The following is an 18,972-nucleotide window of genomic DNA, read 5'->3' as shown; positions in this document are numbered from 1 at the left end:
GGTTGTGGATGATTCCATTAACTTCTGATAAAAGAACAGAAGGTGAAAATGTTCATGTGTGAATCTGGCCACTGGTTTATATGGTTTCCCTAAAAATTTTCAAGTTCAAGGATTTTAAAATTATTATTTTTATATTAATAAATATACATCTATTTGTTAATAACAGTGCCTTTCCTCCCATTCTATCCCAAATTATTCAATTACTCTTTTCCTGCACAAAGAAATTTAACAGTGGGTTTAAGAAGGGTCCCTGAAACTAAGTGCTGTCTATGGAAGCATGCAGACCTATGTGTGCAATGTCCACACGAAGACAAAGTTTCTAGCAGGATGTTATCTGCTTTTTACAGCACTGTTACAGTACTGAATTCCCAGGGCATTTAAAAAAAAAAACTTCTGTGCACACAGTTTATTACATAAAGCACTCATCAAGTCACTCAGAGATTCAGTTGACACTAGCTAAAGCAAAACAGACATATAAGGTCAAAGTTGCATCCTCTTTGGCTATGTGACCAAGTCTGATTTAGCTTAAGAACAATTACACTTGCATTTCCTGTGTTTAAAACAGTGATCTTAATATTGCACTGTTATAAAAAGAACAATGATATGGAACTCAAGCTCTCACAGCTGAATTAGTTACCCAAGAAATCTTAATTTGCTTCCCCTCTGTATTGTGCTAAGTCTCTACTCAGTATGATCTAAGAGTTCAGCCTCTGGATACTTGCATAACTGACTGCACAGAGAGACTCCATCTTCATAGCACAGTGTTGTGCTCAGATAGCAACTGCCACTGGGTTGCTTTGCCTTATGGATTTTACTACAAAGTCCTCAGACACATATCCTGCCTCTTTACAAGTATTAACTTGATTCTGTACCATGTTATTAGGAAATACTAATTTCCGATTTTTACATAAACTGAAGGGCAGATTAGGAAAAAGTATTTAAATGAAGGACAAACATTTAAGACTTATGTTCAGAATATTTAGCAGTCATAAGTTCAGCTGTTGTTTCAGGTGGCATCTAGTACTGCACTACATGATGGTACTTAATTCACTTGAGACGAAAATTAGAGCAAACTCATTCTTATTTGACCTTGTGCAGAAGTGATTTAGCACTCTGCCAGTACCAGCTATGTCTCAGATCCAGCTGTTTCTCTTCTTTATTATCCAGTTGCTAAATAATGGTGTTCAGTTCAGCTACAGTACCTGACTAAACAAGTGGTCAGGCTCAGTCATTGTTAATACATCAAACAAATCAAAGTCTGGCATACCAGCAAGAATGTGACTGAATAAATGTTCACATAACTTCACAGGCATATCTGAGATTTTTCCAGGGCTTATAAATTGGCTCAGTTATCACAGGAACATCAAAAGCCACAATCCAACAGCCAACAAATGCCAAGTTTCAAGTCACTGCATTAGTACTAAGGAACATTTTTTCCTAAACACGTGGAGTCCTCCAATTTTTTGCCCATATCTGTTGTCAGCATAGATGTATAGTTTAAATTTGAAGGGGTTTTAAATCTCATCTGTGGGAAATACTTCTTTTTAAGATTTTAAATTAACAACACTACAGGCATGGAAACAGGACCCTGTAATGAAAAATGACAAGTGTCACTACCTGCACCACTGTAATTCATGGTAGGCTTAACACAAAACAATGGATATAAAGCTTTTAATTACTTACAGATTAACTGAGACATTTCCACCCTCCCAGAGGAGGGGATCTCAGTTTTTATGATAGTTTCTTTAAATTGTTGTCATTGCTGTTACCTTTCCATACTATTTGCAGACACTTTTTCAGGAAACTTAACAAACATCTGCAGAGTACGTTTCTTCTTACAGAAATTTTGGCTATTTTTCTTTCCTTCAGTCACTGGCCATTGATTTTTTTCTGTATATACTGCTTGAACTTTACCACATGATGGTTCAATGCACTGAACATCAATTTAAGTTTGAAAGATGTTAAATTTCTGATCTGAACTTCGTATTTTAACAAGCAGTTGTCAAAAGTGGAGAAGCCTGCTTCATTTAACTTGTTAGCACTATGAGAAGGCCTTCTCAGCAGCATCAGAAAAAATAACTATTTTCAAGCCTAACATTATGCAACAGTGCTGTGGATAAAAGAAAATAATACATTTAATGAGTGCAGCTAGTACTGCCCACTTAAAAGACATTACTCATCAATTCAAAAGACCAGTTTTTGTTAGCAAGTAACAGAAGAAGGACCAAATTCAGGTCAACTGAAGCAAAATGTAGTAGCAAAGACCTACACAAAGGTGAGCAACAAGGTATTCAGTGAATTCCCCTCTTCCTAGATACTCATTTTGGGTCTAGCTCAGCAGCACTCCAAAATATGTAAGTTTTTCCACCATAAAGAAAGTTTAAGAGTTTACAGAAGGAAAACTACTGTCTATAAACAGGTGCTCTGATTCTCAGATAACACTTCAAGAACAGGCAAAAAGCCTGCAGAGGCATGCAGCCTGTCACCCTATACAAATCATGCTTGATAAAGGTAGATTAAACAAATACCTTCCTTCCAAAGTCACACCAAGTTAGAATGTTCCTTCTCTTTCTAGGGTTCAACGATTCAATTAGCTAAAGCACCTGGTCAGAATATGATGCCAATTTTCACCATGTTTTTAGGCATGCTTTTGTATTTTTTTTAAATGCAGCTTGAAGCACAACACAAAAGTATTCTTACCTTACAACATCAAAACTTTGAACTGAATCATTCCAGAAATACTTCACGCTGTGATGTGTGAAGTAACGAATCTGCAAGGGCAAGAGATACAGGTATTAAAGTTCTGACTGACTTAATTCTGAACAGTGAAAGTGAAAGTCTTCTTTCAAAACAATCTTTCAAGCACTCACAAATTTCCAGCAGCAAGTTATTGAGGAAAAGATTTGTGCTCCAACCAAAGCATGAGTTCGCCTTTTAGACAAAAGCAGCAGCTCGCATGCACATTTCTCTAGATACTACTTGAGATACTTTGGAAATTGGTATGTGTAATGTTGTGGGTTTACTTACAGGCAAATATTTTTTCAAATCATTTTTATTCTCTTCTGCAGCAGATTCAGAGAAATGAACAGCATGGCCATTTGAAACCTTGTGTACAGTAGGGTTAGGATTCTGTAAAGGACTGGCTCCCAAAGAAGGCATAATGCGAACCTTTGCACAAAACCATATCTTGAATTCATCCTTAAAGAAGAGGGGAAAAATATGAGTTGGTTGAAACAGCATTTAAACAGCATTTTACTACAATAGCTAGGGCAGTATGTGTCAACAACAGGTGACATGTTAGCAGAGCCCACACATAACTAGAAAAGATATCTGCAAGTTAATACCAGCTCCCTAAAGAATACATTTGCTGTCCACAATTCTAAAAGCGTTTTTTTTGCACTGGAAGATTTTTATATTTTTTTTTAACCAATGAGTTATGGTACTTGAATTTCAAAATCTTCAGCAATTTACTATAGTTGTTCTGTAGTAGAAGGAACTACTTCATATAACTGAAGATCATAACCAGGGACTGTACACAGCAATTGTGAAGGAAGAAAATCCCTTGAAATCAAACCATACTTGGGTCCACAGGTGCAATTCAACAAATGCATATTTGCTGAACAAGGGACGGAAAAGATGAAAACCATGTTATCAGGTTATGGGAACAAGGTATATGTTCTGTAACTTTTGATGACAACAGCATCGATGTATTTAATTCTTAAAATCCAAAAGGGAAGACTTTCTTTTTGCTATGCCCAAGGAGCACAGTTCTGCAGTGATGTGAAACAAAACCAAGCCTACACTGCAGGCAAGGCTGTGTGTTTTAGCAAGCAGCAAAGGGGATGTGCAACAGCTGCAAACTGGGAGAAGCACACCCTCCTACAGACTTACAGTTGTTCTCAGCAGAACCACTTCAGAGTCTTTAAGAGCAGTCCTTTTGCATGTTGCTTTCACACGCCATTGAGGCATCCAGTAGAGGAGGAGGAGAAGAAAACCACCAGAACAGATCACTCCTACAGTAACTAGCACCAGCTTCCAGCGACACGGATCATAGCCATAGATCTCCTGCAAGGAAACAGGGAGACAAATAGCAGTGACCCTCTTCATTACTCTGGCTCAGGAAGCCAACATTAATTTTTCATAAAGTGCAGTATTCAAAGAGAATCAAATTTCAAGGCCATTTTCTCCTTTTTCTTTTCTGGGTGAAGGAAAGATTTAAAAGACATAATCCAGGATGGAGCGGCAAGAAAAAGGAACACTCACTTGGTCAGAGATACAAACATCAGTAAAAGCCTGTCAAAGGCAGAACATCCACATTGTTTAAAACACTTCATTGCAAGACCCATCTCCTCTCTCACTGCTCCCTAAGGACTGAGGTTGCAACACAATCTGCCTTAACTCTCAGTGAACAACCAAATTTTTGTCTATGAAAAGTCAGCTAAGCATTCAAGAGCAGAAGTGTATGTGGTTTTGTCAAATGTTGATTTTACCACATTACATTTGATTAGTTAGCTTACATAGCTTTGAATTACTGGTGATAGCAGAATTCCATACTTTCTAAACAAGCAGGTACTTACATTTGTATGTACTATTTTTTAGTAAAGAAGTTGGCTTATTTTGCCTGGCATTTAACAAGAAATTCTACTGTGAAACATTAGAAACTGCAAGCTGCACTGTCAAAGGTTCTGTAACTTGCACCAGCTGGAAAAATCCTCTTCTTCCATTAAAAAACCCACAAAGTATTAAGTGTGCCTTGGTCAAAGGCAAGCACCAACTTAACCTGATGACAGCCGGGAACAGAAAATAATTCAGTGGCTTTCTTGATGCTGTGTTACATTCCTGAGTTTCACATTACATTGTTAGATTATATTTCCTGCTGCAAAAGGGCAATGAAGTTTCCCACTGAGTCCCACCCCCATTGTTCATATTGACACCAACTTTTCGCAAATTTTTTTGAACTTCTGATTAAACAGTATTAGAAAATGTTCAAATTCCTCTCCTAAGAAAAGCCTTTTCAATATGTTTGTTTTGCAGCCTTCTCAGCTGACAAAAAAAAGCAGAGATAAAACCCTTTCTCTGTTACCCCCAAAACACTGGAGCTACTATTCACTCCTTACCAATAAAAAACAGGTGGGTGAAAGATAGTGGGAGAGATAAATGCTTCTTTTGAGGCAAGACTAATTTTTTCCACCAAAGTCTTATTTATTTTAATGATCAGACCTTAAGCACCTCACTTTAATTTTTTGTTGTAAGATGTATTTCCCTACTCTTTGTATTAAAGCTGGTCTAGTGAAGAGCAGCTTTTCCTAGCAGTCTGCACAAAGAAGAAACAAGGACTTCAATTAACAGGAATCTACCATTTTTTAAAACAAAAATCCCTATACACCCCAAATATACTTCACTGTCTCTAGAACGGGCTAGAAATTTAAAGATCAGTTGCCACTATTTTCCTGTCAAATCTCACTGCTGCAGTTTCCAGAACAGTAAGAGTTATCATTGCTCTAGTAGGAATCAAAGCTTGTGTGCTAAGGAACACCCGTAAAACTGCTCACCATGCTTTAGGGAGTGGGTCTTATCTGCATAAATGTGAACATGCAAGAGTACACGGAGTACAGTCAGTTTATGGAGCATTAACCTATTTTAAATGATAAGTAATAAAGCCCCAGGATTTGGAGAATAAAACAAAACAAAGACCACCACCAAAAAAATCTAACATGTCACTTGGTTTCCATTTTCCTTTTTTTCAAAACGGAAAAGTCATTATGTACCAAAAACTTTTATCTATTGGACCACTGACCTCAATGTCTATGTTTGCAAAGGCTTTTAATAAAAACATTCCCTATCCCAAGACTAGATTTCTTAACACCAAAAAAGATTATCAAGGATAACCTTATAAAATTGCTAAACTGATTTAAACAGAGACAGTCCACTTCCTGATGTAATATGCCCCATTTAGAGAGCAAACCATGAAAATGTATTTCTTTCAGTATCTAAAAATATTAGAACATGATTATTTACCATCTCATCTTCCTCTGTTTTATTGACAAATTTCTTTTCTTCTTTCTCCATTTTTAGTATGATATGAAACTTCTCAACTTGAGATATGGAAGACCTTTAACAACAGAAGAATTAAAAACTGAAGCAATTGTATTGATTTTATACTTAAGTATTAGATTGTTTTGCATACACATAAAACACACTGACAACACATTAATACAGATCTTATATTTGCACTGTTACTGGTTTCCAGCAGTAGCAACTCAAGGACCTCTAGTACAGCTTTAAGATTGAACACAGTGAATACAAGTGAAACAATGCAGAAACAGAAGCCTTTGAAGGAGGGAGAGGAGCATATGCCAGTTTAACTTTGTTACATTCTACATGCAGCAAGTAGGTTGTGGTACATTCTTCAAACTTCATGATGGAAACATAAATTAAACATGTAAAAAAAAAATATTTAAAGTAGGTCAAGATGACACATTTCTATGAATGTGCATATAATCGTTTCAATCAGATGTTTCAGAAGCCAGGCTACCCTTCAAGAGCAAAGACATTCTACCTCTGACATGTGCATTTCTCATCTGAGGAGAAAAATAAGTACATGCTAAAAAAAGTTGAGACCCCAGTTTAATATTTCTAATTCAAGACATGCTTAATGGTCAGTTAGTCTTTTCATTTCTTTCCAATTCTTTTACCATTCTATTAGTACCAATGGAGCCGTTTCGTACTCTAAATCTCTCATAGTTGCAAATCTTGACGTGTGCTGTGAGGAGAGATTATTATGATCACAAGTTTCATGAATAGCAAAAAGCATGAAAAAAATATGAAGTTGTCTGTGAGATGAACACAGTGCACATAGATCCCTATTCCAAGAGGGAAGAACTACAAAGAAAAGGCTACAACATACAATGAGGCTCATCGGAAACATCACAAGCAGAGAAAAATCAAAGACAGCAGTAAAAAAAAGCTAAACTTTTGAAATTAAAACTGCATCTAACATTCAACTGGTTTCCCCTCATACATGTTAATAGTACAATTTATAATTAATGCACCCATAATGTATTTCCACAGGACCACTTACCTTAGTGCTCACCTGCCAAGACATGGAATAACACTCATTCTTTGCACAGATACTGTACATTGTTTTTACTTACTACACCTATATAAATCTCTTTGAAGACAGCACTTACTACCACAGCATATACGCAGTCCTTGAGTACTAAAAATTCACTGTCATAGAACAAGTAGATACTGTAATTGCTATTTTTCAGACAAAAGGCTACTGGGTAATAAAAACAACTAGGTGAAAGCCACTCATTTAATCTCAGCTGTTCATTGAAGACAAAAGATGCCACTATTCAAAATACTCAGTATTAGCTTTATGATAAAAGTATAACCATTATCAAGTTCTTTGCTGTCAATAACTCCCCAACATTTTCACAAATCAAATAATCAGAGTCCAATTCAGATCCTCCCAAAGCCAGCCCACTGGATCCATGCACTTACATTCAGCAGCAATGCCAACTTCAAAAGGTTCTTCCCTCCCAGTTCCCACAATTTATCAACTTCACCTCATCCTTGCATGGTTTCTGCAAGGTACCACCTCCTTTCCAATTAAGCCAACAAATGAAGAAGGAACTGAAGAGAAAAGGTTTGTGCTGCTGCCCAAAGCTGGGTTTCCTCAGAAATCTATTCCCATTGCTGAATAAGGTCCTAGTGGAAGAAACACACTCCAAGCAAAGAACCGGGCTGTGTACAGGTGAAAAACAACTCAGCACTTCATAAACCAAGTGCTTAAAACAGTTTGTGTTTTGTTCTGTATGGAGGGAAGCTAACTTGGTAACAGCTGTCTCCTTTGATGGAAACACCAGCTCACACGCTCCTTGCATTGTTAAGATTAAGATTTTCTATTACTGCCCAATTACTGATCTATGAATACATTCCTTATTGCAGATTAATTTAGAGATTAAGCCAAGAGATGTACACCACTGATAATTCCTTATCTGTAACCCATGACATAAAAGTTCTAAACCACATTTTTGTTTAAAATGCCACTTCCCTTCACTAAACAGCTTTTTATCCTGGGAAAGACTTACCTGTGAAACCAGTTAAATGTCTGTCCTAAACCTACACTGAATTGCTAAGAAAGCTCCTGAGAGCAACTGTTGAGTTAATAATGTTAAACAACTTAATGTACACCATACAAATCACATTTTCTATCAAGAAGCCATGCAGCCAGGAAAATTTTTCTGTATTTACAGAATGATACTTTATTACTAATAAGAGTTCACCTCTCCATGAGAGAATGGCAAGATTTATCATACTTGAACTAGTCTGCTCTTAAACAAACATGCCATTCCCTGCTGCAGTTTACTGCAACAGCACGAACTGTGCCAGCAGGCAAAACTCCAACCCTGATGGGCATGTCTAGCAACAACCATACTTCATAGAGGGAAGCACTGGGTTGAAAAATAAATGCAAACAGCTTCAAGATCAATAAATCTCAGCTGAGATTTCCATATGGCCAACACATCAGAACACATACCTAATGGGACATTGCGGCAGCACGAAAGAGAAGCACAACTGCCTTAATTTAGGGCTTTTCCATGGTTAGGAAAGAGCATTAAGTCATCTGTCTGAAGAAGCATGAAGGGAAATCTCAGCACTGCGAGCATCAGCAATAACTCCTGTGACTCAATGAGTTCTTTGAGCAGCTGGTTAGAATCACTCAGGGAATACATGAGGAGAATTAGGAGGCTATGTTTGACTCACATCATTAGCTCCATCTGCATTACTTTATACAGACTCATTTACTGAGCAACCTTCAGGTAACACACACACTCTCAGTATTTCAAATACTATCTGTAATTTTCCATATTAAACTCAAATTCCAGTCTCTAAACTTAGAAAACATTAGAGATCTTTTCTTAATTGATGGGTCCTGAAAATCATTAGTATTCAGCAATGAAGAACAGCAATCTTTCTTCAGTCTTATCCCTTGTGGTTCATCATTAGCCCAAGCTCATCATCAAGAGTTCAAATGCGTAACTGCTTTGGGTTTGTTTCTCACTTCCCTGCTAAAAGCTGGGGTTGACCACCACCACCATGGACTCCACAGAGTTGCCCTCTTTGGAAGTGACTTCAGGCTGCTGGGTCAGTCTGAAGAAATAAGTTGCAGCATCTCACCAATTCCAAAGAGACTTTAGCAATTTGCATTTGATCTTTACTCGCTTCCTTCTGTAATATGATGGGAAATTACACATCTCAATACTTCATATATGTAATATTTAAATATAAGCCTTGGACTTTTCTGACTACAAGGGAGTATGACATTTTACTAGTACTCGAAGGTTGAAATCCACCTACAAGAAGCAACATGGACTCAGGAAAATTAAAATACAAAGTGCCCCTGGTACAAGGGCTACCACTCAGCCTCTCTCCAGCACAAGTTCCCTGAAGTAAACAGCTAGAGAAGTCCTTTCCACCTTTAACAAACTGAAAATAGCAATCAAAAAGCAGAATTTATTCATTTCAAAGAAAGGGGCCAGATAGAAAATAAACAGTGAAAGTTACCGTTGCTCCACTTCCATATTTTTAAATTGAGCTAGTATTGAATAGCTAAGCATATTCTAGAGTCAGAAAAGCAGGAAGCATCAAAAAGGTCTGTAAAATAAATGCTGTTTCCCACCAAGACTGAGAGAATGAAACCACTTGCAGCATTTCACAACATGGGCAGACATTTGACAAACAGTACAGCAATGAGCAGGACAGTGTCTGAACTGTAATGACTTCTAAGAGTATACATCTGAACCACAAGTTTAAAGGGCAAATCTGCAACTTTGTAAAAAAAAGTATATTAAAATGAAGTTAAACTGCAGTTGGTATTCACCTCTGTTCTCAAGAATACATAGCTATGAGTTGGAGAACACCTGCAGTTTCAGATTTAAGTCAATATTATTTTGGAGCCAAAGTAGATCACAAATTAGATCACTAGAGAAATTATAGCAGTGCACCAATCTTAAAACTACATGCATCCCCACAGTGAAGAAAATGTTGTACCTTTTCTGAATTACTACACCAGTATCTGTTTGTTGATCTACCCTGGCTGAACCACCAGGATAACAAGCGGTTCCACCAAAATATCTATAGGCAATAAACATTTGTAGCAACAGTATAAAAGGTGCAATTGAACTCAGAAAAATGTCGTTGAAGAACTACAGTAAGTCTCAATCAGTATGTCTGACAAGTCCTGCAAGCCATACTTTCAAAGGACTACTAGTTTATCTGAAGTCAGTTTTCTAATAGCTGTTATAATTAACAAATTACTTCAGAGCAAATTTTACCCTTTAAGTTTGATTAGGGGAGTGGGGAGCAAAGAGATCTTCCCTCTGTTCTCATCAACATTTGTCCCAAGTCTATAATCCCTAAAAACTAATTCTGCTTTAGTACACATACATTGCTGCCATCAGATTATTCCTCTAGTGCTCAAGTTTCATAATTTCAAGAGAAAATTTCCAAGGTCTGTAAAGTCTACAAATCCAAAAGAAGAAACTTCCGAGATCTCCTGCAGTCACTGGGTTAATTTAAATACCACATTTCTCAAATACAAATATAATTTTGACAGCTAAAGTCTTTAGTAAAATCCATGTATGGATACGCATAAAAAATTACCAAGTTGTTTCATATACTTATGCTCTGATATAATTTGTCTGCTTAAAATACACAATTAAATAATCATACAAACTTGTATCTTAAACATTCCCTATTTTCTTCTTTCAGATATTCACAAAAGTCTTGAGATAACTAAGAGTTTCTCTTACCAGCAAGCAGTCCAGCAGCTGTCCACTTGCTTTTGTTATCATGAGTTGAGTTAGTGAGGCAGTTCTTAATAACTGAGACCCTATCTACAAGGGAAGTCCTGACAAATGAACTATTTTGTCTAAAATCTAAAAAAAGTCTCCAAGGGCTTTTCAAACTGTTATCAGAAGATTAACATATCAAAGAAAATTTGGCACTGCTTGGAATGCCTTCCCTCCCCCCCCCCTCTTCCCTCCAGTGTGGCCAAACAATTGCAAGCCTGTGGCCAGGCTGGAGGCTGCACTTCCAGCATCAGCCACCCGGTCCAGCTCCTTCTATTCAAACAACAAATGCCTCACCAGGAGCCTGAGACAGCTTCAGGTCCATGCACGAGTCCTGATATTATCTGCCCAGCTAAAAGCACACATGTTGCTGGCCAAACCCTTCCTTGTATTTACAGCTGTTGTGAGTGAAGAAAACAACATTCATTCTGAGGAGCTAATGGATGGTACAGGTGGCAGTTAAGAAATACACACTTTCCCCTCAGCATTTTACAACATATCCCAGGTCATAATGAAGCAATCCCATACATCAAATTAGATGACCTTTAGAGGTTAGGTGCTACAAAGCTAAAACAGGTAATTTAGTCACTATCTGAATGATGCAGAAATAAGCTTTTTTTTTTTTCTGTACAAGACAAGAACAAACACTTCTTTGGTCAGAACACAGAGGGCAAATGAAAAATCTAGCAAAGCAGACAAGAAAAGTGAGACATACATCAAGGAGGCCAAGTTTAAAAGCCACCTATGTGCAGACATTAACACAAGTCAATCTTCCTCAACTCCCTACATAATCACTGTCATTGAACAAACCAAGCACTGTAAATTTCTGTAGCAAGAGAACCAAGACCAAAAAACCCAAAACAATTGGCCTGTCTAGAAAAATATTATTATATAGATCAAATATGAATAATATTCCTGACATCTGATCTAGTGTCTTACTAAGTGATCAGTCTGGCTCTCCTGGGTCCAAAAGAATCTATTATGATCACTTGAAGAGGTACTGACAGACTTTCCAACTCATTTCAAGAACTTATTTACAACCAATATATCCTTCATTAAGAGACACTTTACAGCTCTAGAGTTGAAAATTAAATTTACAAATGGCCTGATGTCATGCCAAGCCTCTCAGTTTTCTGAATTAAAAAGAAAAATGTTGAACAGCCTTTCTGATCTTCAGATAGTGCCTGTAGCAGACAGACATCATCTTCAACTATATCCCGACCAGCTGCAAAAACACAGAAAAACCTTGTTTTGTTTTGAAACTAGAAAGTCAAACATTATTTCAGTCACTCAGAAATTAAACATTTCTGCACTTCGAGCCATACTTCCAACCCTTTACCATGAGTAGGAATCAACCTAGCAAAGTAACAGACCTTGAGCAACATCTTCTACGAGGGTGTGATTCCCACACATTCCAGTTACCAAACTGAGTCTGTTTTTCCCTCGTGTTATGGCAAAGCTCTCTGGCGCACATGCAATGGCCTACAGGAGGTAAGCAACTTCTTCACGTATACAAAACACCAACTAATCCTCAGCCTCTGCTGTAGTGGCAGTTCAGAAGAGCAGTAACAGGCCTGAGGAGGTTATTAATGTATCTTCTCAGAATACATTGTTTCAAAATACAGTTTCTTAGTAAAGATGAAAACAGCCTCAGCTATAGATGACATTAGCAGAAGATGACTGTAGGTAAGTATACTAAGCAATTGACAGAGGGAAAGTTTATGGTTTTGTCCTTCCATGGAAGGCAGCTTTCCACATCACCCTGCAGGGGCTGTCTGGTGCTGCAGGGAGCATTTGGCACATCCAAGGAGATGGTACTTTGCAAGACAGTTCTGCACTCAAGCCTCAGGTTGAATGCCAGAAGCTGCTCTGAGTATTACGTGTACTTCAAAATTTGAAAGTTATAATATGATCATACACATGTATTTAGAAGTACTTCTTATCCAGCTACTAGCAGTAAAAAATAAATAAATAAAATAAAATACATCTTCAAAATTATTCCAGAAAGGTTAAGAACTCTTTCCTCAGAAACACAAAAAGATTTCTCAGCAGAAATAAAGAAAAAGAAAAGCGTTTGACCCAGGATCTCCTTCACCATCCAGCTGATGAGAGGTCTGCACACCTGGCAGCACTGACCATGCTAAGTTGCATTCAATACATCACTTTCAAAGTGTGTGTAATACTGAATATGATGTAAGAATTGCCAGCAGCAAGTTGGAGTAAAGAAGTTCTAGGTGTAGCTTAAGAGTCCATACTCTAGTAAAAGCACACTGCTCAATGGAGCTGCAAAAATAGAAGGAAAAGTCTTATCAGCTGTTACTACTCGAGCCTGCCCATGCCAACTGCAAAGGAGCTCCACATACAATACCTGAAAAGCTTGATCTAAAACACTGACTTCATTTAAAATGCACAGTACCAAGAAATAAATGGTCGAGGACACAAGGCTGAGAAGATACAGAGATCAGAAAAAAAAAAAACCAACTTAGAAGAACATTCTTCTCAAACTCTATCACATAACATTCTGCTCATTTTAATCGATCCAATAAAAAAAAAGAAAGCAAATTTCAACAGAACATTTCAAGCATTCAAGAAGCTGAAAGCTTCTGCCCAGTGTCTTTGTCTTAGACATAAGTCCCATTTTTTACTCTCCAGTCCTCCTCCTCTACCTAAGAGATCCTATTTTAGCATGTAGAAAACTCATGTAACACTTTCTAAAATTTCTCCACTGGCTGCTTTGAAAAGATTGTCAGAACCTGCAGTCCTTGCAAGTGAAAAACAGACCATCTTTAAGCAGACTTGCAATTAGAAAAGCTAGAAGTTGATTTAAAAGGCTGTAAGAATGCCCTGCTAAAATCCACATTATAACATCTTCTCTGTTATCAGGACTCCTCATCCCTCACTCATTAGTCTTGGTATCTCCTCATAGGAAACAGTTTTCAAAGCTCCTTTTTGTGGATTCTTACAGACATGGAAGTAGCCTCTGAACAAAGGTGTAGTTGCATTCAGCATTGTTGCAACTCTGATGTTGATCACCATTGCAGTGACAACTTCCACTTAGTATCCAAGAGCAGAACCACCATTTGGGGCAGATGGGATTACATGACACCCTGGACTTAGAGGGATCCATGTATCTGAGCTGCAGCACAACACAAGAGTCTTCTCACACCGCCTGCCAAGCCTGACACCATGTGCAAGATCCTGTCCTTGCCGGCTCCCAAAACACAAAAACCACGTAACTCAAAGATCAGTTACAAACTGAAACAGATCACTTTATACCTGATAAACAGCTAACAGACTGGGGATATCCCATTTTTATTATCGTAATAAACTGAAGTTACCACATTTCACTTCAACTTACACTAGGATGAGCTTGTGTGCATTATTTGTAACATTTTCAATATTATTTTAACACTTTAATATTTATTATAAGCTTGCAGTCTCTATCACAAATGTCAAAGGTACTCTCCGTGAGAGGCACCTTGAATCTGAGAAATGCACCTCACTTTAATGGAAGTCATTGTGATGTACAGTTCTCCAGTACCTTGCAGGTGAACCCCTAAATGTGCCCTTACCCATGAAATGTATAATAAATGTATGGGTAAGACCCATAAGCTAAAAGAACTATGGAAGATCAAAAATCATCCAGCTATATTTTCAAGGAAGTTCAGGTTATAATTTGTACTACAAACAAAGCTTAACACTTTAGTCAACTAACCAAGTTCTAACAATAAGAATGACATAATAGTTTAATGAATACATGGAAATTTTACAAGTACACGAGCTAAATTTTAACAAAGCCCTCCACTCAATACCTATTTTATCACTTCCCATCTTGGGCTTTCTGTTATAATACAAGCTTTTGTTTCTGTGTTTAGGCTTAAGGAAGACCATTGTATCCAACAATCACCAAACCAAAACTGTATTTACATTTGTAGAGAGTATTCTTTGTAAAGTATACTTTTTGCAGGCTGCAACAGCAATTGCCATGTTTATAGTAGAATACGTGCTACATTAAGGAAAGATAATTCTACATCTAACAATAAACTCAGTATCACAATTGATCATGATAATGAAGTATTATAGCCAATAGTATACTCAAAACTTTCTAACTGGTCTTCAGATTGTTATTTTCAGACAGCTTGAAAATTAGCCATTAATGTAATGAACACACACAATCTGAAGACAAGTTAGAGGAAAACTTAGGAAAGCAGTCATTCATATCAAGGACAACTAGTCAAGCAGTTCACCACCTAACCTTCCTCATTTATCTTACTTCAAGCAGCATCAGTTCACATTTATCAAAAAATTTCAGCTGATAAATCAAGCCCCAAGTCAAAATTGCCCAAAGCTTGTTCACACTTGTATACACACAGAAATACAGTCTTTCCATGTTTCCCTTTTTTTAAAAATTAGATTTCTGTATCTCCTACCTGGTTGTCATGAGGGAAAGACTGTCTATTCCACAAAGAATCCAATTAAGCATATATTTATTTTAGATATTTATTGTTTTCCTCTCTTGGAAGAGTATACCAGACATTTGGGTTAGAACTCACACACTGACAACAGTTACAATGAAATGTTTTATTTATTCTTGGAAGAGAAAGTTGAACTGTTTCAAATACCTTGAGCAAGGCATGGTACCATTACACCCAGAGCAAGTTCTGAATAGCTGAGCACTGAAGCTGTTCCCAAAAAGATGTTCCTTTGTCACATGTTTCCAAAAAGACATTCCTTTCTCACATGGGGCATGAACTTTAATCAGTCCTTCTATTTGATTAAATAACCAAGACTGTTATGGTCAGATAATGGAGATGGCAAAGATGCCCCATCCCAGCACCAAGAGAACCACAAGTTTTCTGGCAGAGAATTGGGAGTCTGAAGACCCACATCCAGCAACAATGGGTCCTTTCAAGGAAGCATTTCCCCTCAGGGGCTGTGCCAAGAGCCCAACCTTTCCTGTGTGGCTGCCGCCTTATTGTGCAATGTAGAGTATCTGTTTCCTGGGATATATTTGCTTTTGTAGTATGGATGCTCAGTAAAAGGAGGCAATGACTTTTTTTCCTCTTCCCCTAAATTCTTGGAAAATAGTTCTGAGGTTAACATAAGAACATTGGAATCATGTTTCTGTTTGCCTACAAGGAGATCATCAAGCACAACCAGACTACCCGCAAGCAATTTATTTTCCTCTAAAGTTTAAGACATTTAACTTTTGTTTCCCCAAAAGCACATATAGGTGGCATACAGCTATGGCTAAAGCATAGTTTGAGAACCAGTTGCATTCACAAGAGCCATCTGCTTTAGCATCTTTCTTTTCTTTCTTACTGACTTGGTACCTTCCACTGCTTTCAGTCCAGCACTGAGACAAAGCAGCAGTATTTCTTCACAATTTCCCGAAATCATGATGTAAAACTTAAAGATTCTTAAAGTTCAACTATGCACTGCTAAATGCACACAGAGTATATTTCAGATTAACAGAAATAGCACCAAGTTGCTCTCACTTCTAAAAATTTATTCTTATTATTTAAGATCTATATGTGCAAACAGGTTAAACTTCAGCACTAAAATCTGGGGGTTTTAATGTTTTCTTAAAGTACAATTTTTTTTGAACAGCCATAATAAATATATACAAAGCCCTAAGTACATGTCACATTCACTCTTAGATCAGAAACACTTCAAGGAAAGCGCTCATCTGTGCAACCAACCCACCAATCAACAGACTGCATGACAGAAATTGCTAGAACTCTAAGTAACATATAACACTGAAAATGTAAGTTAAAAGGTTGTATCAAAGATTTCAACATAACTTAAGATATAGAGCAGGACAATTTATTTGCCTTGATCAAATTCTAGTAACTGAAACAAGTAACAGGGAAAGTCTGCAAATGAGTTTCATTCAGAGACTGCTGCAGAAGACAATTTACTTATGCACAGGAATTTATACAACTTGACAGCTTAGCTCCTGAAAATGATTAATTTACTCTCAGAACTACCATATGAGGCAAGATGAGAAAACCAAAGGGGAAAAGTTACCCTGTCTCCATGACCTGAAGTCTAACAAAGACAAAAAGAGAACAGATGTACAGGACTAACATTTAACCCAATTCCCCCATGCCTGAAATGTACACTTTGGCCCACATCCATCTAGCTACTATGTCCCAGTCACTCATAGTCCTACAAACCCAGAAGAGCTTTAGCAATTTAGTAAACAGTTATCCCTCAGAGAATGGTTTGGACAACCTACGGAATTAACTGCACTAGCAGCACCTGACTACAATAAGTCTCATCATTGCCTTAAATAGATCCTTTGAAGCACTTGTGGATCTCTTGGGAACCATTTCCACAGCATCAGCAGTAGGAGACATCTTCTGCAGAATGGAAACAGACTCTGCAAAAATCTGACATATGATCTTGCTTCAACTGCTGCCATCTCAGCACTGACAATCAGTCTTCAGACTTGCTTCTTCCAGTAAGCAATAGCTTTGGGTTATCACTCCATTTACAGTTAACTTTTATCCTGCACACTTACCTAAAAGAAGATACTCTCCTTTAATGTATCATGTCTAGAGCAATATTTATATCTGCATTTGAGCTGCCTTTTTAAGATTATTTTTTCTTTCTTAGCCTATAAACTATTTTATAAGAGTACTAAGAGATGAAATTGTCTTCCCTGTTGTACAGATAAGTTATTTTTCTTAAACCAAGACTGAAATCTTTTAAGTATGTACCTTAAAAGTATCAAGGAGCACTCTTTCCTCAAGTGTTGACCTTACTATCTGAAATACCTCCACTGTCTAGTAAAATATTCAGAAGCAGCTTCTTCTCAGATACCTCTGGTCCAGATGCTCACTCAGATTCTTCCCATCAGCCTTGTTTTTCATAAATATTAAGTGAAAACAGAGGTCAGCTTTCTAAAGCAATGTTAAGGACTGCCACAATCCTCCACTTACATTAAATACATGAGGAGCTTTTACTCTATATCCCTTGAATGAAAGCAACAAAGAACAAAAAGCCTGGCTGACAGCTAATAAAGCAACAGAATAAGTCCCCAGAAGGTCAGATGAAATGTGCATTTCACCGAGCATCCTGAGGAGCAGCAGGCAAGGTGACATCACGAGTACAGTCGTATAAGGATACTTACCCTGCAGACTCTCTCCAATCCCAGGGACCTGCAGTTCAAGAGCTTGGTCTGCCAAACACCACATCATCTTATTTAATGCTAACTGGATTTTCTTAATTCTTAGAATTATTTTGGGGCACATTTTAAGCATGCCAATATCCTGCAACAAAGAATTCTGAGTTCATGAGGAAGTTTCTTTCCTTATTTTGACCCTCCATCTGCTTGTTTCAGCTAAAGTCATGCCTTACTTATTATTCCCTCTCTGCCACATGTGATTATTTTATTAACTGTTTTATCCCCTACCCTTCAGTTTTATCCATGGAGAAACAACTAACAGCTTCCCTTACAGAGGTCATTCCATACTTCTGCTCATCCTCATCAGCTTCTTCCAGTGCTCTGCTATATATACTTCTTACAATGTCTCATCCCCTGTAAGAATTTGCACATGGCAAATAACACACTAATGCTACAAATAAATGGGAAAGTAATACGCTAAACAAATAGTTAATTAAGGTTGGTTAAAAAACATTTTTTAAGAACAGATATGTCTGTTTTGTCTCATACATATTCAGTCTTTACAGGTAAGTGGAACAGAAGTGACACATTCCCTAGAGGCACCTGATGGTCACACTACATGCTGATGTTAAAAAAATCATCTGTGGAATAGAAACATTAAATACCATTACCTATATCACTAAAAAAACACATTCCATATAGACATGGTTCTGGGCAACTGGCTCTACATGGCCCTGCTTGATCAGGGGGACTGGACAAGATGACCTTCAGAGAGCCCTTTCAACCTCAACCACCCTGCAAGACTGAGATTCCACTTACCATACCCAGCATATTTTAATAAAAGAAGATTCAAACAATGGTGACTTGCAAGCTGAGAGATTTAAAACAAACATTTTAATGACTTTTTTGTAACTCATCAAGTAATTAAACTTTTAATTATATAGGTATTAAATTCCTCCTCATCAGGTCTCATATGCATGA

General features: G+C 37.4%; 1 protein-coding gene across 4 annotated transcripts in view; it reads right to left on the bottom strand.

Moving 5' to 3' along the window:
- ATP13A3 (ATPase 13A3) overlaps window positions 1-18,972 on the bottom strand; it is a 59,749-nt gene that overhangs the window by 31,126 nt on the left and 9,651 nt on the right. For all 4 annotated transcript variants that reach the window (XM_051626619.1, XM_051626618.1, XM_051626622.1 and 1 more), the window contains 4 exons: window positions 6,019-6,112; window positions 3,892-4,065; window positions 3,028-3,198; window positions 2,701-2,771 (listed from right to left, as the gene is read on the bottom strand). In XM_051626619.1, coding sequence (XP_051482579.1) covers window positions 2,701-2,771; window positions 3,028-3,198; window positions 3,892-4,065; window positions 6,019-6,112 — 510 coding nt within the window. The remainder of the gene's footprint in view (window positions 1-2,700; window positions 2,772-3,027; window positions 3,199-3,891; window positions 4,066-6,018; window positions 6,113-18,972) is intronic.

Source organism: Apus apus, chromosome 8, assembly GCF_020740795.1.
Source record: "Apus apus isolate bApuApu2 chromosome 8, bApuApu2.pri.cur, whole genome shotgun sequence".
In the NCBI taxonomy this organism is placed as follows: domain Eukaryota; kingdom Metazoa; phylum Chordata; class Aves; order Apodiformes; family Apodidae; genus Apus; species Apus apus.
This window is presented reverse-complemented; position numbering and strand designations above follow the sequence as displayed.